This window comes from Bombus impatiens, unplaced genomic scaffold (genome assembly GCF_000188095.3).
Source record: "Bombus impatiens unplaced genomic scaffold, BIMP_2.2 scf_0225, whole genome shotgun sequence".
In the NCBI taxonomy this organism is placed as follows: domain Eukaryota; kingdom Metazoa; phylum Arthropoda; class Insecta; order Hymenoptera; family Apidae; genus Bombus; species Bombus impatiens.
The window spans coordinates 1575400-1595798 of NT_176644.1; the positions used below are offsets into that span (position 1 = coordinate 1575400).

Sequence of the window (20399 nt, forward strand, 5' to 3'; positions counted from 1 at the left end):
AGTGGTTGGTAACTGGTGGTACAAGCGGAAAGGGGGTGATTGTACGCGAAAAAAGAAGTCGAAAATATAGAATAACAATTTTTCGTTCGAGGCTTTACTTTTCAGAAAATCGATTTTGAATTGCCTCGATGGAAAAATGAAAAAAAAATTATATTCTATATTTTCGACTTCTTTTCTCGCGTAGAATCACCCCCTTTCCGTTAGTACCACCAGTTATCAACCACCCTGTATATTTGTGAAAACGGCCAATAACCATGATATATTTTGTATAAATAAAACGAATGAGAAAGCTTCTAGCTTATCTACTCGTCGTTTGTAGTTTAGAATTAATCGAGATTTAAAAGCAGCCATAAACGATCGTTATCGACTATATTAAACGTCGTTCTCGATTAAAAAAAAAAAAAAATTCATATAACGCAAAATCGCGGACACCGCTGATATCGTACGCTTTGCGATAAACGTCTGACAACTTTTTAACACGTTTTTATATCGATTTCGCGTTTTATCGGTACGGTGGCGCGATAGTTTGCTCGTTGAACGAACGTAACGCGTTCCTCGCAAAGAAGAAGAGAATGTCATCCGTGATTTCGTAAGCAATCGAATATTTTCGTGAGTCATCGCACACGCACGGAGAAACAACGAATCGTTCCAGAAATTAGAGAGTGGCGCTTTCGCGTTAAACGGGGAAATTTCTCGGAACGCGAGGTCCGCGGAAAACTATGATTCGAATCGATGAGATCGTTTGACGCGCTATCGTCGCTGAAGCGTCGACGGTTTGCCACTCACCGGCAGCGTTTCATATTGCCCCAGATTAAGCTTACGGTTACACCCCCGGCTCTAATAAAAACCGAGCGTTTGACGATTTATCGTCAAGGGACCGCTCGTTGTTCGGCCCCCTTTCTATAAAAACGTCGACCTAAATCGCTTTAACTTTACACCGTACGCGATATCGCGCGTACGCGCTAAACTCTAACAAATTCGAAGAATCGATACGCAGAGACGAGCACGCGAAAATCTTAATCAACGCCAATAGACGTTCGTGCGTGTGATTTATCGTACGCTCGCGTCGCTCACAAATTAACGTAATCTCGTTGGTTCCTGGTACCCGGATGCGGGTTTCACGGAAACTCGTCGTCTACGTTGATCGCCAGCCACCGTAAAGAATATCGTTGATCTTCACAATGCGAGTGATTGCCGCGGCGAGAAAACCAGCATCGCAACCAGCGATAGTCGTTCCTGAACGACCACGATTTTGACGGTTGACGCGCCTCGACGGATATCTCGAGTCACCGTAATCGTGTACCTGTTTTCAGGTAATTTTCAGGACAGAAAAAATAAAAAAAAATACATAAAGAAACTCCGCTCCCCAGCGGCTTAAACCCAAAAATTGTATCATACAACGAAAAATGTAAAGCGCCGACACATAATACAGCATGGCTACGTCGTATCGCCGCGTATCGGTAGCTTTGTCTGACATACCACTGCAAAAATTCACCGTTTATTGTGAATATGTAGCTAAAACTGTATTCTTCGACTCGATAAACTTTAAATCTCTCCTGTTAATAACGCGCACGTTAGCTTTGTAAAACGTTGCGCGCCGATACTTCGGCGAACGAGGAATAGGCGCTGGTTTCAAGCAACTTTGTCATTCCTCCGACGATCTAGCAACGTGATTCTATATAAATAGCACAGTAGTGGTAGTTTCCCGCGCGTGTAAGTACAATTTCGATAGCCGACGCGAACAAATATTTTGAATTAGGGCCGTTAACATTTATCAAATTTTGCTACAAACTTTGGCGGAATACTTTGGCGAGCCAAGAACGGGCTTCGGTTTTACGAACTTTGCGTTTACGAAGCCGAATGTAAAAAAGATACGACTGCGCGTCGGTTTGAGAAAATATCGTAAAACCAAGTCCGTTTCCTGTGAGCTGTGAAACTGAAATTAAATAAAAAGAATAACATATATATATATATATGTATATATATATATATACTTTCGCCAGCCACTGTGCGTACTTGTTCGAACGAGAAACGAAATTATCGTTGGACAATTAGCACAAAACGCGTGATAAACGTTTCCTAAAAGCATCTTCGAGCTTCGCTGGTTCGCTCGTGGTCGTATACATGTCAACAAGCAGCTTGCATTTACACTCGTCGTCGTTCGAGTCGCCTAAGTCCGTTCCCCCTCTGTTGACTCGCTTTGGGCCCGTATCTAGCGCGGTAAGCAGTCCATCGGCGGTGACGGTGACGAACAGGCCGATCGCACGTCGCTCCACGCCACCGTCTTTCTTCCGTCGTGACGATCGGTTTCCGTTCGTGTATCGCAGTCCGTACAGACAGTGTCGTACGTTGTCGAAAGTCGCGAATTTTTATTTTTATCATTTTTCTCCGATTAATTCCATACATCGTCGACTAGTCGATCGTGGAAAGATTGAAAAAAAAAACGTATAGGAAAACGGAAAAGAAACAGTGTGTTCGATCTTGAACTGTCTCGAGCTATTCAGTAAGAGGCAAACTTGCTTGTCAAAAATACCAGCAAATTAAACGTCACATACAGTCGGAAATATGATATTTTATCAAATGCATGGTATCGTCGTTCGGTGAATTTTACGTTCAGTTTCATAGACATTGTTTCGCATTACGTGGACTAGCAACTTGCTAATCTGTCGAGGACAGTCGAAGGTTTTCCTCGTTCTACGGATGTCCTGTCGGTTACTGTGACGGATGACTCGTGAAAGGAACTAATGCGGTGAGTCAGAGACGGAATTCGTACGCGGTTCCCACGAGCTTTATCCGATCGTTGCGTATTGCTGTTAAGAAAAATGCGAAAGTACGAAAGTCGAGTGGAATTTTCAAGTGACGTTGAAGTGCGTCGAGTGGACGCGAGAAGACGATAGTTAGCGATGTTCTTGCCGATACAGAATGGCAATTGGTCCCGGAGACGACATGTGCGTCATTTTGAGGACCAATGCCAAGATCGAGGCAAAAAACCTGCCTACGGACCTCGTACGACGACGAATGGTTTTGAAACGAAAAAAGGACGATACAATGCGCGACACGCACGACGTTCGTGTATTTCTTTCTTCCTTTTTTTTTCTTTTTCTCTTTTTCCTGTTGCGTCTTCTTTGTCACTGTCTCCCTAGCGAGACCTCGGCTGCAGACGTGCGGAGCACGTGGTGCGCTGTGGGCGGCTTTCGAATGTGTCACGGCTCCGATCGGTTTTCAACTCCGTTCATAAACGCGCGTAGTAAAGTATAGTCAGTCGCAAAAGTCTACGGCACAGGATTTGCACGTGGAACATAGTTGCAGATAAGAAATCTTTGACTCTGCGAATTTTCTGTTTACCTTTGGAGAACCTCTTTGATCATTTTGAACGTTAGTTTTTAGTAAATACACGCCAAGTTGCTTTGTTTCGTAGATTAGGTTTCGAGAAACCCGATCATATTTTTCAACGATTTAAAAATCGATCTTGGAACATTAGGAAAATTTTAGAGCGTAGTAAAGTATAGTCAGTCGCAAAAGTCTACGACACAGGCCCTGCACATGGAACATAGTTGCAGATAAGAAATCTTTGGCTCTGCAAATTTTCTGTTTACCTTTGGGGAATCTTTTTGATAATTTTGAACGTTAGTTTTTAGTAAAACAACGCCAAGATGTCTTGTTTCGTAGATAAGATTTCAAGAAACCCGATCATATTTTTCAACAATTTAAAAATCGATCTTGGATCATTAGGAAAATTTTAGAGCGTAGTAAAGTATAGTCAGTCGCAAAAGTCTACGGCACAGGATTTGCACGTGGAACATAGTTGCAGATAAGAAATCTTTGGCTCTACGAATTTTCTGTTTACCTTTGGGGAATCTTTTTGATAATTTTGAACGTTAGTTTTCAGTAAATCCACGCCAAGATGTCTTGTTTCGTAGATAAGATTTCAAGAAACCCGATCATATTTTTCAACGATTTAAAAATCGATCTTGGAACATTAGGAAAATTTTAGAGCGTAGTAAAGTATAGTCAGTCGCAAAAGTCTACGGCACAGGATTTGCACGTGGAACATAGTTGCAGATAAGAAATCTTTGGCTCTGCAAATTTTCTGTTTACCTTTGGGGAATCTTTTTGATAATTTTGAACGTTAGTTTTCAGTAAATCCACGCCAAGATGTCTTGTTTCGTAGATAAGATTTCAAGAAACCCGATCATATTTTTCAACAATTTAAAAATGGATCTTGGAACATTAGAAAAATTGTAGCGCGTAACGTTGACACAAGTTGAACGTTACTTCCGCGATACGATATATTAGTTGACATTATCCGGATGAAAAATATGCAAGATCAACCCTGCTGTTTTCTATGTTTCTGTACGATCCGAAATGGACGTTATATTTTCATAGACGTTATCAAAATACACGCAGTTTGTAAATTGGAAATATTTGCTTTCATCGTTCGATCTCTCGGTTTCTGTTCCTTTCGCGTATTCCGCCTTTTTCACGGGCGAATTAATTAACAAAAAGAAGAGAAGATATCCGATGCGATACGAGCATGAAGAATATATTAGGTTGTCCGAAAAGTTTCTTCCGTTCCATAAGGTGATAATAGATAGACAACAATTTCTGTTTTATATTATTTCATTGAATGATCCATTTCCTTCTATTTCTATTATTACGTTCGATAATTCAATAAATCGGTGCATAATTCAATAAACTAATATAAAAGAAAAAACACTGTGCGTCTATTATTTTCTTATAAAACGAAAGAAACTTTAAGAAAACAAACTAATACGATAAATGAAGAATATAAAAATAAACAAGCAAAACAGCAGACAAATTTTTCCCAAAATTGAAACATTCTCCGATCGAGTATAATCTCGTAAAAATGGTTTAGTCACCATCGTTACATCTTTCTTCGCTTTCCCGTTTCATTAACAAATCGTTATGATTCATCTCGCTGTACGTAGTTCGTCGTTTAATAAAACGCAACGACATTCTCGACTCATCCCCGACTTTTTCGAGTTTCTTCAACATCCATCCATTTGCATAAGTCTGTTTTGCTCTTTTAAATCCATTAAATATTTATAGCGGCTGGAAGACGTATCGAGCCGGGGCGAACGCGTTTGCATCGTACGTTTAGAAAGCATTGGCCGTTTGTAGCGCGTAATTATCGACGTGGATGCGAAAACTCGTAGTCTGCTTAACAACGCGATAGCGATTAATTAAAGGCAATCTAGAATTCTCGGAAACTAACGTGAATCCTCAATTGCGGCAGTCCGTCTGTCCCATTTTCCAACCCGCGCCTCGTTCTCCCGATCTCGATACATTAACCCTTTGCTCTTGTGCGTCATCGTCATCGGGCTTTGGCTGCTTCGTAGCGCGCCAACGAAATTTCACTGTAAGAAGAAAAACGAGTCACGGTGAAACCTTCCAAATCGTTCGTCGAAACGTTTCACGTTTGTAACAGAGGCAAGTGAAATACACGATCGTTCAAATTCTACATATTGTACATCGACGAGGCGCGTTTACCTGCGTAACGTGAATGGAAGTGATGGACTGCTGCGTTCTGGACGACAGCCAACGCTTTAGCTCCTCTTGCCACTATCGACGTGTCACGAAGTATTGGGTTGGCAACTAAGTGATTGCTAAGTCATTAGGCTAAGTGACCTAAGTCATTAGGTGGTAATGACAAAATCTGTAATTACTTGGTTGCCAACACGATATAAACCGTGTCGCGGTAAAATCGTGCAACTGCGATTAACAGGCCCAGGAGCGTCGCTCCTTTGACTTCTTCGGGCCCCTTTCTGTGACGACCGTCGCCTCCGCGTACAGTGGCTGCAGGAAGTTTTCCAACGATTTCCAACCACACCACGGAACATTATTTCTATTCTTTTTTATTTTTAATTTGCACTTTGCGATTTGTCCAGCTGGACGTTTGGTAAATTTGTCTAACTTTGTTACTAAATAATTATTAAATGGCACGTGGATGGCTACGCTCAGCGGGAAAGCGTCTTCCAGTTTGTCTGTTTCATTGGATTGGCAACTAAGTTACCACCTAACGACAAAATCTGCGATCATTTAATTGCTAACAGGATACCCAGAATCGTAGAAGATGGTACATACATTTCAAATATTTTCTATGTTTCTTCGTACGTGGACTCGATGCAATTTTGAAGTCTCCTAAAAACGTATAAAAATCCGCAGTCTTCTCTACGATATTTTCCAAACTTTCCTCTCGTTTCTTTCTACAAAGATAGCTTCTCTACGGTATACGCGACTATCTTCGTGAATTTAGAAGAAAATATAGAAATCGAAGAGAACTGAACACGAAAGAATGTTAGAAATTTTTAAAAAGTTTTTCGAAAGATGAAGAAAAATGTTAAAAAGTGTGTTCCAAGAGATAGAGGTTCAAAGTCAAGGAACGGTAAACGCGATCGTGGCGAAGGAAACCAGAGAACGAAACAATGGCTGCGCGTTATTGTGACACTGATCGTATTCTTAGCGTTAATGCTGTTAAAGCACTAGTACAGTATGCAGATTGAAATTTACAGTCGCTCGTATTTCGACAGCAACATGTGAACGCTGTGCACACGTGCACTCGAGTTCAGGGAAAGCTCACCCACGCGAATAAAACCGGGTAAACATTGTTCCTAAAACAGTAAGTCGAAATTAAATTATTTATATCCGTCCGTAGTCTTCGTACGGTTTATCGTCATCGCTATAGTTCATTAGACGTTGCTATGGTTTGATACCTGTTTCTTAACCCCAAAGCTGACCATTAGATTCTCGTTTTTCCATTAAATTACGGACATTTCGCAAGCTCGTTCAGCACCCGGACGAGCCAAGTTATCACAACTTTAAAATTCAACCTAAAATTTGAAACGAATTTAAAAATGATACATCGAAATTGGAAAATATTTATCGGCGATATTACGCAACGCGAACGTCGAAGTATTTGCGTACAGTCGATCGTTCGCCATGTTCTTGTGTATTCTTCGCTTTGTTCGATCCATCGAAATCTCGTTGTAATAAGAGCAGCCTAGTTCAAAGCTAATAGCGTTCTAACGAACGTGAGATGCGTTCTCGTGTCGAAGCATTAGCGGCATTCGAAAAATGGTTCCAAAAAAAGAATTCCATGCAATCTCTGTCGAACAAACTCTACGAATTGCCGAAAATTATGGTACGAAACTCATAGATGTTCAAGGAATCTGACAATTGTTGTCAACGTGTGCTCGAATAAATTGAAATTTTGGGTCAGAAAAGTGATCGTTCCAACAGTTTTGAAAGTTTCTACCGCGTTATAGTAGTGAGACCATCGTCAAAACGCTAATTGTAGGTTAAAATCGCTGCGAAAATACTCGTGCAACTTCTATGAATTGATTGCAAACTTACTACGATAATCGCGACAGTCTCGTTACGACAACGTTGACGAAATGTAATTCCAACCTAACTCCAAACTGGAAGATGCTTTGCCGCTGAGTGTAGCCATCCACGTGTCACTTAATAATTATTTAGTAATAAAGTTAGACAGATTTACCAAACGTAAAAATAAAAAATAAAAAAGAATAGAAATAACGTTCCGTGATGTGGTTGGGAAAGCGTTGGAAAACTTCCTGGAGCTACTGTACGCGGAGGTGACGGTCGTTACAGAAAGGGGTCCGAAGAAGTCAAAGGAGCGACGCTCGCCTGTATGCGGCCAAAGGGCCTGTTAATCGCAGTTGCACGATTTTACCGCGGCACGGTTTATATTGTGTTGGCAACCAAGTGATTACAGATTTTGTCATTACCATCTAATGTCACTCACTCGGTTGCCAACCCAATAGAACGTGTCGTTCAACTGCACCCTGTATATCCTGAAAAATGAATTTCATGAATTTCACGAATAATATAGATACAACGTTTATACTAGGTGTTTACGAGTATTCAAATAGCCAGCCTGTGTGTATCTAACGATAAGTGGTATCTTATTCACACCTACACTTTAGTCATTGCAAATCCAATGTGACCGTCGTTGTTGCCCATGAATGGAGGCAGTCATCGTCCTAGGTAAAAGTACATTGTCGATAAACAAGATAATCAGTCGATTTGCATGAGCGCAGTATGCGTGCCGATGGTCCGCGACTCGTCGGCCTCTTGACACCTCTAGATACTTTCACCGTGACTCAACTTGACTCATTCATTGCCATTCGCCGCGTGATTAACTCGGAAATCATTCGGTGACGTCAGTCGATCGCCAGTCGGATTCTATGGAAGACGAGGGACGTGTCGTCTTCTACGCGGTTTTGTCACGCGTCAAGGTGTACCACGCTGAAACACGAGAAATACCATCGACCGTCCGGTAGCCTGGGAACGCGACGACAACGCCAAGTTTCTCTACGCGCGGAATATCTAGCAGATGAGGCTGAGAAGAAGAGGCGATTTCCCCTTTCGACGTGACGCAACAACGCGTCAGTCAGCTTTACGCGCTCGCTTGTAACTACGAAAGTATTCGAGAAGCGAGACAAATTTTTTCGAAAGATCAACCCCTAGATTGTACAGTCTTGCGAAGAATAAAATTCAACGATGAAATTCATACAACATCTTGAAACGTTGCAAATGAAAGTTGTCGTAGGACTTTTGTAATAAATAACTTTTTCAAAAAGTAAAATTTCGGTCTACTCGTTGACCGAATATATCTTTTATCAAATTTTATACTCTCGAGCTACTTTGAGTGGCGAGTGCGAGTATTGGCACGGGCTTGGATAATTTTTTGCTTTTCTATATCTTCGTACAGAGAGCGACGAGCGGAAAAATTGGCATTTGCGGTTTACCGCTTGCGTATCGCTCCGTACGATCGCGATTTTACACGGATTTCTACATTTCCGACCATCGTCGGTCAAATGTTTGTAAGAACGAATTTTGAAGAGCGTTCGCTCCCGCGAAAAAAGACCCTCATTTTCCGATCTTCAGCGATCTGCCACGCCACTCGAAAAGACACTTTCAAATAAAAAATGTTGCTGCCCGGATACAGTAGACTGTGGGCCGAAATCGATGTATTTAGTCGATCGTAACCAGCACAAAGAGATAACAAAAGGTTCAGTGTGGAGAAAGGAGGTAGGACAACGAGACAACGACATCATCCGTCGGTTCCCATGTCTGCCATCAGTTTTGACGAGTTTTTTGTTACGGGGGACGCCTAGTACCGGGTGTCCGTTAATTTCCCTTAATTAATCTCAATCGAGGTTAATGCACCGCAGCTTGACCCTAGTTTACTAAATCCAACGTAGCTTGAACACATCGTATAGCTTATTTATCGATATCTCTGTCGTTTCCTTCAAAACTATTCTGATTCTAGTTCCAATTCTAATTCTAATTCTAAATTCCAATTCCAATCCTTCACATCGTATTCTTGCAACGATGAATTCCAGCAAGTAGATCACTCGTCTTTTGACAAGTCTATGACGAAGACTAATCGCGTACACCTGCGTGACATCATCGAGAACTTTACAAAAATTGTAGATTATCGTCAACGATATTTTTCTTCCGAAAAATGTCTTTTTCTTTTTTTTTTTTTTATAGAGCGTTCTTCGTAGGAAAAAATAAATTACAAATATATTGGACGATTGGTGGAACACTCATCCAGTTCGAGTTAAGTCATAGAACGAATCTTCGCAGTGAAACGCCACGCAACACATCGAACATAACAGGATACGATAACAGCGACATTACAGTGAATATAAATTATTATAAGTCGAACTACAGACCGCAAATGACAAACGAGGATAAATAGATAAGAAAGAATATATACCGAGAAAACGTGTACTGCGGTGAGACACAAACCTTTCATACGCCACTGACAATGTGTTAAAGATAAATATCGTATTGTAGGAATTCCTTGTCAATATGAATAATTCATAATTTCGATGCAATTTGGATATAGCATTCCTCCTTTAACGCTAATAATCGTTCACAGAGAGAAGAATTAATTAGGATGACGCTGCTCGCAGTCGTCTTATATCGTCCTTCGTAAATCCTCCAGATGACCTACTTCCGTCGGATAAAGACAATCTTCCAGTCTGCCCATAAATAATAACACAGTCCTTCGGTCACGTTTTATCATCGACGTTCCTCCCATCTGTATCATACAGCTACCTAAACGATCGCAGATTATCCGTAACGATTAGCTCTAGAAACTCCAGAGTTCCTTTATCCTAACGATCGTCGAAGAATAACTTACCATCGTTGGAAACAAAAAGGAAAAACATTTATCTTTTCCTTGATCGTGCTATTGTCGTTGATTTTCTACGCTTCGATCTTACTCGCTTATTTCGACAAACGAAAATGCTTCTAATGTTTCGGAGAAAATGTTTCCTAGTAAAATTGGAATGAAAAGTACACATGTGCCGGTAATAGTATTCTTTCGTATTCCATTCAAACGCGAGATGCCGTTCGACACGAGAAAAATACGATCGGGTCGATAATTACCAAAAGAGCGCAGCGAGGTTAGCTAAATCGAGTCGTTTTTCAAATCAGAAAACATCGAAGAATTGAAATGAAATTGATTTGGCCAGCAATTAAATAAAATGAAGAATTGCTAGTCAAAGACGAATCGATTTCAGTTGGAGATTTAATGATCGCGAATATGAGTACGATACGATTTATTTTTGACAGAACGAAGACTAAAATAGAGGAATTATCATCCAGACGATGAATCGACTAGTATTTACCCAGTTAGCTTAAGAGTACATAATTAGCGGATGAGTAGAAGCCATACTAAATTCAGAATAATACTCTGTATCGTATTATATTACATCATTGTAGCATCATCCACCGATAAGAAATATCAACATTTACATACGCGTAAATTTCGTATCTCTTGGCTTAATCAGTATTCGTTTACGATTCAGCTTGATCGCATTGATATTCGTCGTTCCACTGTAACTTTCAGATTTCAAATTTATTGTTTAACAAAGTGTAAATATGTATATTTGTTTATTTGATATAATTATTATTCTATTATCTATATTCGTCATATAGCGTATATTTCGAACTTTTTTGAAAGATTAAACTACGCGTGAGATAAATATTTTTCGTAACAAAATCTTGTTCTTACGAGTATTTTTTTTTTTTTTTTTTTTTTTTCTCTACAAGATTTGCAGCGTTTAGGCGATCGATGGCGTGCAAATCACGACGACGGATTTATTTGGAACTTTCACGACGCCTAAAATTATTGATCGATCGAACAATTTCCAACACTACAGTTGCGTAAGTAATTCCAGATCGAATCAAACTGTTTCATTGAATATGTTTCGATTCGGTTTAGATTGTTTCAAAGCAACGACCTAACTTCCTCTTTACGTCACGCATAATGCATCACTCTGCAAGTTTAGGTCGCGGTTTCCTCTTCGTGGGAATTCACGTCGCCCTGTGTTTATAACGCGTAAATTCACAGGCCTGTAAAATTCAATGAACAAATGTATTCCCTCACAAATGTCTCTTATCTTTTCACTATTGTTATCATTCTCGATACGTTTCGTGACACTTCACAACTTCCGAGTTCCATTGACTAACTTTATGATTTTTCTGAGATACGATTGTACGAGAGGAAACGCAGTCTCGAATATTTATAATTCACGATATAATTATTTACGAATGTATCAACTAATTACACATAGACTAGGGCTAATTGTAAATCATTTATAATTAGTCTCGTCTACGTCGAGATCGCAGATCAGCGGAATAAATAAACGTTCCGATCAATAGTTCGAACGTTTTATTTTAACATCGAAAAATCATTTTCCTGCTTTATGAAATTTTGGACATCTCTGAGAAGATGTACACAATTTTTTTGTTTGTTAAGATGTTCCAGATAGACCAAGCTCCAGAAAGTTTCTGTTAGATCGGTTACTCTATGGATATTGTTCACACTCGCTCTACGTGTATTTGTTCGTAGTCTTAAGAGTTCCTTGTCTCAGATTTTAGTTTTTTAAATTTAATTTCAAATTTAGTTCAAAAATATAATTTAAATTATTAGAATAAAAGTCCAGCGTCTTTGCCATTTCGGCATCGAGAGACAAGTCGAACGTAATTGCGTTAAAAATCAGTAGAACGTTAGCGAACTAACGAAAGGAATAATAGATCGAATGAAATATATCTCGAATGTTACATAACTGAAAAATGACCGAAACAAGACCTTGTCGCATGTCGACATTTATTACTCACGACGATCTGATATTAATGTTGCTGAATCGTTCTAATAATATTGTTACCTCGATACTTGTTACAAGCAGCGATATTAAACGCAGAGGAGTATTCGTTTCGCGTTGTTGATCTCGTATCAACCAGTTAGCTCTTTCTGACGAGTATACTCGTCACGAAGGAGTGCGAATATTTTGTGTCACGACAAGCCCTGTCGGTAATAAAATTAAAAGATAAAACAGTCATCTCGTTTACAACTCAATTCCATATTCTAGGAACCACGCATACTCCGTGCTTGACGAGTATACTCGTCATCGCCTACTTTTCGCCACGCATTTTAGGTACACGTTTTTCAAAGAGATCGCAACAGCTAACTGACTAATATTAGTCTCCACTATCGTTTATCACAGAATATTATATCTACGTGGAATTATTTAAAATTAGAAGACTTAGTATTAATTAGAAAACTTAAGAAGTCTTATTTTATTTACCGCTGTTCCTTTCAGGCCTCGGAGGTGGTCAGAATCGAATGAACAGCAGGAAACCAGACGAAATTCCTTTCAAAATGGATAACTTGGCCACATGGTTATTGCGCGCTTCGGAGAATAACACGGAAAGTGCGATAATTGACGGCGAAGTATCGAGGTAATTGCGAATGTTATCGATACTCGTAAAAGTAGAAATCAACATTTCTTGAACATACGAAAAATTGATCGATAAAAGGATCCTAATCAAGAAGAACGCTCTACTTGGAAATAGGGAATTTTTAAATTATATCGTTTTTACGTACAGATTCCCTAAACCGCTGCAGACGTTCGCAGCTGTGGTCGCGATACTGATTATGATCACTGGACTCGCTGGAAATTTATTGACGATCATTGCCCTGTGCAAGTATCCCAAAGTTCGCAACGTAGCTGCAGCCTTCATTATAAGGTATACAAACATACAGAACTAGATTTTGAAAGTCGTAATTAAATCGTAATTAGATCATGATTAAGATACAAATATCGTTTCGCCATTTACGAACAAAGTCAAGATTCGAAAAGAAAATGTCTGATCGAAAAACTCGTTGCTATTTTTTTGCTATAAAATCAACACGTCGAATTTCATTGATTGTTCTAGCCTCTGCGTGGCAGACTTCGTATTCTGCCTTCTTGTACTTCCGTTCGATTCCATCAGATTCATCGATGCAAGTTGGGTAAATATACGGTTTCTCTGCGTTCTCGTGCCTTTCTTGAGGTATGGAAACGTTGGCGTGAGTCTCCTCTCCGTTGCAGCTATTACTATCAACAGGTATGTATTATGTACTTTAGCCGATGGTTCAGCTGAAAGATAAGCCAAACCACGCTACGTTGCGCTAAGCTTACAAATATTTGCCGCGATACATACGGAAGTATTCGTACGCTTACCGTAGAACATTTTTATTAGTAGCCATACTGCGCGTATTATACAAGGCAGCCTGAAATGAAAATTTCATTAGTACAGCGTGGAGACACGGGTGTCACGATTCTAGTGGCAAAATTTCAACTCAAAATATATATATAAAAGATACAGTGGCACAGGAAAGTTTCTGGTCAAAGAAGTTTCTCATTTTAAATTCCAGAAGCGATATTTTAAGGACCTTTAAAGAACATTACACGACTGCATATTTTTTTATTTTTTTTTTATTTAGTTGTTTACATTCACAATTTGTTCGATTTGGACATTTGGTAGAATTTTTTGGCTGTTTGATTATCATATGAGTGGCTAACCCCAGCGGGGTACCATCTTCGTGTTTGTTAGGTTATATCCTTTGTGTCACGACTGTATACAACAGAGTTTTTATGTATCGTACAATCTTCTTTTACGTGTCTCACTCGCATTTAAAATTCTTTTAGCCATCGAATATACAGCGAAAAAATGATCTAGTTAGACATTTTTGCACAGTGATTGTATAGATAAAAAATATCGTATAAATTCTACGACATAGTACAACATAGCGTGATCTAGTATAACATGGCAAAGCTTGCAGCCTGATTTTCCGGTGAATCTCCGGCTTTACTTTCACTGGGCAAAGAATTTGTAACGGAGAACCTCTACGTGAAAAAATTTATCTCGCAAGATCAATTACGATATCATTATAATTAGTAATTACGATATTACGATAATTTTAGATACATCATGATAGCCCACCACGGATTGTACAGCAAAGTTTACAAGAAATATTGGATCGCTTTTATGATCGTATTCTGTTGGTTGTTCTCCTATGGGATGCAGGTGCCCACTCTCTTAGGAATTTGGGGTAAGACATAAATGCATCGCGGTTCACGCCAACTTGAAAAGCGGCAGAATTTTATTTTCTGTTATTCGCTCTTTTACGTTTCAGGTAGAATCGACTACGATCCGAATTTAGAAACTTGCTCCATCGTAAAGGACAGCAAAGGCTACTCATCGAAAACCTTTCTTTTCGTGGTGGGTTTCGTGATACCCTGCGTAATAATCGTTGGATGTTACACTAAGATATTCTGGGTCGTACACAGGTGAACAACTTATTTGCTTCTGTATTTATAAATTAAGAGAGTATTTTCAAAAATATCCCATACGTTCTCGATGCTTCGATTCGCGTCGCAAATGCTCGAGATATATTTCACGAAATATATAGAGATGTACGTTGAAATGTCTCTCCTGGTTCGTAGATCCGAAACAAGAATGCGAAAGCACGCGTCTCCGACGATAAAATCGCCGCATACACCCGGCAGGGATACCAGAGAGATCAAACAGAGGCGTAGCGAATGGCGAATCACAAAAATGGTACTAGCCATTTTCCTCAGTTTCGTCGCCTGTTACCTTCCAATTACCATCGTTAAAGTCTCCGACGCCGAAGTTAGATATCCAGGTAATACGTCTCATGAATCTACCTATTTACCATCAATACATTAAAGTACCAACGACTGTGCATTAATATAAAACCTTTAGACCAGCGTAGAGCCATTAGTAAAATTGTTCTACCTTTACGATATGAAAAATAATAAAATCGATAGCCATCGTTCCTTAAACTTGGGCAACTGTATGGTGTCCTCTCACTCTATCGAACACGTGCCTTTATCACGACAATCAAGCAGACTTATTCTTCGATTGCCTGCTACGACGCAAGGAATTTCTCATTCTGTATGATTTCAACAAATATCTGAATATTTGATTAAAAATCAACGAGCCTATTTAAAGATACTTCTGGCAACGTTTCTCAGCTTGGAAACAATTTACCCGATGGAGAGGTACTAAGCAAAATTTATTGTTTCGTCAAGTTGTTTCAAAATCGGAACAAACATCGGATATTATATTTCTTGACGCGGTCGCTAGGAAAACGCGTCAGCGAGAGGCGTAAATTCTCGTTACGATTCGGTTAATCGACGCCGCGAAATAGTCGTTCACCTGTTAAGATAACAGAGGTGGTTCAATGAATGTAACACTGTATAGTAAGTTATATATCACCGTTTATTCTAACAACTTGTAAAGAAGACAGTTACGCTGGTGCGTATGTATAAGATGAGTGAGTGACTGATCTACGGATGTATTCCCGGTCAAAGAATGTTGACTGTACGAAGGATGGAAAATCAGTGATGTTCGGAGACGATGCTGTGGTGGAGGAAAGCTAAGGATGTGTCTAGCGCACGGGACCATCGGATTTGTTGGTGACGATTTTGGCTAAGAGAGTAAGGGAAATAGGCTTCGTTGTTAATTGGTTAAACGAAGGTTGATGGACTAGGAAGCCGCCCTCGATAGAAAGTAGGAGGTATAGTTAGTAGGAGGAAAGTTGCATCGTACGTTAGAAAAACTAACTTTCCCTCGTCAAGCCGTAGTAGACAATGGTCTTAGAAATGATTCGGAAAACAGATGTTTGTTCGGTTTGAAGGACCTCGACTAGGAATTCCTGAGATTCGTGGAGGGCACTTGAGACTATTGAAGGTACGCAGTAAGTATCGGAAGACATCTGGTGTCGATGTGTGGCCTGGTCTAGGTAGAGTGTTACGCGACGTAACGTTTCTTTTACATTATTTTATTGAATTATACACGATCCATTTTGTCGTATTAAGATAAAGAGCGCAACGTTTGACAGGAAATTAGGTTTCACGTTTGTACAAAGACGCAAAATTGTTGCAAAAGACACCTCTGGAACAACCAAACGCAATATTTTGGGATTAGTCCGAGGGATAAGCTCTATACAAACTGTCTGTAGTTCGTGGATTGTTTCGAGCTTATTACAAGACGATTTAATTACAACGATCTCGAATTTGTTTTTGTTTTTTTTTTCACCTGGCAACAACAACAACAAAGTAAAGCATCGTATGTTACATGCTGTTTCTTGTCACAGAATTTCACATTTTGGGCTACCTGCTCCTCTACTTTGCCTCCTGCGTGAACCCGATCATTTACGTGATCATGAACAAACAATACAGACAAGCGTACGCTGGCGTGATAGGATGTTCGCGGATAAGGGCGAGTCTGTCACCCTATGGGAGCAGCGCACCTGGTCATCATCAACAGCAGGACTACGGCCAAGGTAACTTCGAGCACCGTCGCGTGGTAACGCTCACCAAGCTCTGACCGAACGCGAGCTAAGCGACCACACTTCGCTCACTTCGTAAGTCAAGGGCACAAATTCGCTGCTTTCTAAGATCGCAATTGGTCACGCGTGCATGCACACGTCTTTCATTTTTCATCTCGTATTTTCTCATCTTTGTCATCTCATCTTCGTCTCCTATGACCGCTAAATATTAACAGGAGAAAAAATGTCGCTATATACTGTTAACTGATAACTGATAACTGGTTGTTAACTAATAGATACTGTTAGATACTGTTCTCGCGATCGCGTCTGTTTATTTATACTGGTCGGGGAAATCGGAAAATTTGAATTCGTCATCATTCGACGGTTGCACGTAGCGTCGACATTGTTCTTTCCGGAGTTTATTTGTCATTACGTTTCATGCGTCAAGGCTGTGTCAATGTCCCGAGGCAAAACAACAACACGAGTCGGTCTCGATTCGCGTCGTCCTTTGACTCCTGCGCCGCTACAAATCCCAATATCATCTTTATATCTTGCGATGACCTGTTATTTTGGACAATATCAACTAACAGCTTGTATAAGTAGACTCGTATAAGTAACTTACGTAAAACTACGATATAATTTCACAATAATCGCTAGATGAAGTATGGAAATGTGGAAGATCAACAACTGTCTCGAATTTACGTAGAAATAAAAGGTTTTGCACGCGCCATCTAGCACCAGCCTCTCGTTTGTTTTCTCGCCAATTAATTCCGTAGATTCAGCAAATATCTTAGTAGCTTGTTAACATTTCTGTCCTAAACCTAACCTCTTCGCACCTAACCTCTAACAGCAGAGTAGAAACTACAGCGAACTAACGACACTCGCGATTCATTTTCCCTCTGATCTTCATTAACAGCTTTCTGCTTGCCGCTAGACGACACAACATCGTTTGTCGAAACACGCGTTCGAAAGAGAACCAGCATTACGAATTGATCCGCATTCGTACCATGTTTCTTTTTTCAGATTATTCGAAGGACTTCAGTAAGACGATGGTGTCGACGGTCTCCATTGCTATGAATCCAGTGAGAAACTCGCGTTTCGAGGAATAAGCTTGATTCTGCGATCGAACTGGCCAGAGAAGGCGAAACGTATAAAGAATATTAATCGACCCTTGAGGACAAAATGTCAGTATTCCGAGTGTTTTGTAATAGGAATTTTTATTATCCATTTCGATGGCAGATGGAAAAGCATAGAAACGATAGAGAAGATTCATGGAAACACATACAGTAGGAACTCGATTAACTTGCTGATCAAAAACAACGAGGAAGTATACTCAGTGCGTAACATAAGTCTGAATTTAAAAAACAAAGATAAATATTTCGAGCAGATCTTATAGAGACTAGTCGAATGATCGAATGGTAGCTCGTTTTTATCGAAGAACAAAGCTACGAGTCGAAAGCAAAGTCGAACATTGCACACGTTTGTACGATATTGTAATTGCGATCTTTGTCCATGACTAAAATGAATTTCGCGTCTGAAATGCTATGAAACACTTGTATCTACTACGATTAAGTATATAAGTAAACTATAGAGGAAGAAGAAAGAAAGAAAATGGTCGTTGAGAGAGAAGAGAATGTAAATAGAGATCTGCGAACGGTATACGTAATTATTCAGAGTTCTAAGAGAATAGAGGAAAACTAAAGACACACAGCAGAGCTGTTGTTAGATTTATTTAGATTAGATAATAGCAAAACGTGGCCAATATCGTATAATAAATGATACGTTATTTGTCGACCGACAAATTGCATATTGTAAAACTTGGCAAAGGAATACCAAGTATATTTAATTTTGTAGCACACTGAAACGAGTGTTGAATATTTACCAAAGGTAACACGTGAATATGTTTGTACATAGAAGTTACGTGTTAATTCTTGTTACCACAATGTAAAAATACGATAAGAATGTAATAGCGAATTTTAAAGACATTTCGTAACTCGCGATGTTACGAATTCGCTTCATATTTATTTATAATATTTCCCTTGGTTGATTTACGAACGCAAATAATGTTGAAGAGTTATCAAAGTACAAATCAAATAAATCTATCGATTTAAACGATTCCTCGTTGTTTTTACCCATTGACGTGTGATCTCGTACATAGAAACGCTTAAATAAAACTGTTTGTTTCAGATTTTTATAAAATACGCGATTATTATCTAACAACAGATGTAACGATAAATACGAAGAAATATAAAAAGTTGAGCCGTATAAAATTATCCGCTCGATAGTTATGTTAAACGAAACGAAGATCCTACTGCCTTAAAAATTTATCGTGCATTCTAAAATAAATATTCGTAATTTCTCTCCGCAATTTACAAACGTTCGCATCGTTGTACATAAGATTATTATCCGCCATGTAAACAATACAAATAAGACTATTATCCGACACGTAAAAAATGCAAATAAGACTATTATCCGACGTGTAAAAAATTGGTAATCTCTTGAGGATTATTCACTTGTTAGTTATTAGCCGAGATAAAAACTCTGTCGCCCTAGAAATTCATCGTGCGTGTATTTTCAAACAAACATGTTTAATTTCGCTGTAGCATATTAAAATTTTCGGATTGTTAGGCGCATCTGTAACATGTCAACGTCCATTGACGTGCTCCTACAGATTACGATTAATCGTTATAAACGTATTAAAGTATACGCATCGCGGATAAATTAAAATCGTATAGATAAACACGCGAACTATAGTCGCGCGATTATAATTTGCAACATTCGCTCCTTTGTCGAATGCCAGATTTATCTCGTAATCGTACGGAATCACGAATATCAACGTCGATTCTGGTCTTCAGCACGTTCTCCACGAGATAACGCATCGCCACATCTAAAACACAGATACGAAATTAGGCTAGTAAAATATTAGTATTATCATCAAACGAGAATTTCCTCTTACCAAATTTCCTCTACCTATGCTTTAGCAATTTATATCACGACGAGCAACATGGCAATTGTTAAATAGTAATCGTTAAGCAGTACAATTTATTTTTAGCCTGCTTGCCACGACAGGAATTCCGTTTACAATTGTTCTCCCTATTCGCCTCGCCACTCTCGCTTGAACATCCCACGAACACCCACACACGTCCATTCGCTCGCTCGCATCGCCTAATTTTACCATTATTTTACTACCACGTATCTATCGTCTACCATCTGATTCTCAACTATTACACGTGTCCATCATCCTTTGCATCTTCGCAATCATCAATCTTACAAATCATCGATCTTTACCTAACCTCGTCTAGATTCTAACCTCTCTTTTCCAATTCCCTCAGTCAGTCTTTTTCTCCCTCGTTCCCTGTCTCTGCCACGCTGATTCACCTTTCTAATTGCCTTTATAATTTGCTTCAATCGTACAGCAACGAAGCAACGAGCAATTGCCGATTTATTTAATGATCGCCCGATACGAAACCGCGAAAACGTCGCGTCTTCGTTTAATTATGAAACCGCGGTTGTTCACGCGGTTTCCTATTTCCGTAAAATACAAAAGTGAAATAAAGTAAGCGGAAATGGAATTGACCGAGTGTCTATGGAACGAAACAGAGGTTTATTCTCGACTACCAATTAACGAGCATACTTCGTGTATCAGCAGATGCTTCGGGTATCTTTGAACGTCTCGCGAGATCTTGCACTTTCAAATGTTTCACGAATAAATAGA

The 20399-nt window shown here is 39.5% G+C and overlaps 3 protein-coding genes across 6 annotated transcripts in view; 1 reads left to right on the top strand and 2 right to left on the bottom strand.

Moving 5' to 3' along the window:
* The window catches only part of LOC100749439 (G-protein coupled receptor moody), a 27147-nt gene extending 14385 nt beyond the window's left edge, over positions 1-12762 (bottom strand). Inside the window, exon 1 of one of the 2 annotated variants that reach the window (XM_012383955.3) lies at positions 12651-12762. The gene's annotated coding sequence lies outside the window, so the exon portion shown is untranslated. Of the gene's footprint in view, positions 1-5511; positions 5623-12650 lie in introns of those variants that run through there. The other variant, XM_024366655.2, reaches the window with a different exon arrangement.
* On the top strand, positions 2217-18799 carry LOC100741539 (G-protein coupled receptor moody). Of its 3 annotated transcripts, none has more exons than XM_003488291.4 (9): positions 2217-2749; positions 12666-12804; positions 12952-13092; positions 13282-13452; positions 14313-14440; positions 14525-14678; positions 14835-15034; positions 16511-16699; positions 17708-18799. In XM_003488291.4, the coding sequence occupies exons 2-9, from the start codon at positions 12689-12691 to the stop codon at positions 17791-17793; spliced, it is 1185 nt and encodes a 394-aa protein (XP_003488339.1). In that variant the 5' UTR covers positions 2217-2749; positions 12666-12688; the 3' UTR covers positions 17794-18799. The 3 variants fall into 3 exon arrangements, with proteins under 3 accessions (XP_003488339.1, XP_024222427.1, XP_024222428.1); XM_024366659.2 differs by having other exon boundaries at positions 16511-16780; positions 17708-17846; XM_024366660.2 differs by lacking the exon at positions 2217-2749 and adding an exon at positions 11101-11226 and having other exon boundaries at positions 17708-17793.
* LOC100749557 (ras-related protein Rab-32B-like) overlaps positions 18400-20399 on the bottom strand; it is a 4083-nt gene continuing 2083 nt past the window's right edge. The window contains exon 4 of the mRNA XM_033320001.1: positions 18400-19571. Coding sequence (XP_033175892.1) covers positions 19447-19571 — 125 coding nt within the window. The 3' untranslated portion in view covers positions 18400-19446. The remainder of the gene's footprint in view (positions 19572-20399) is intronic.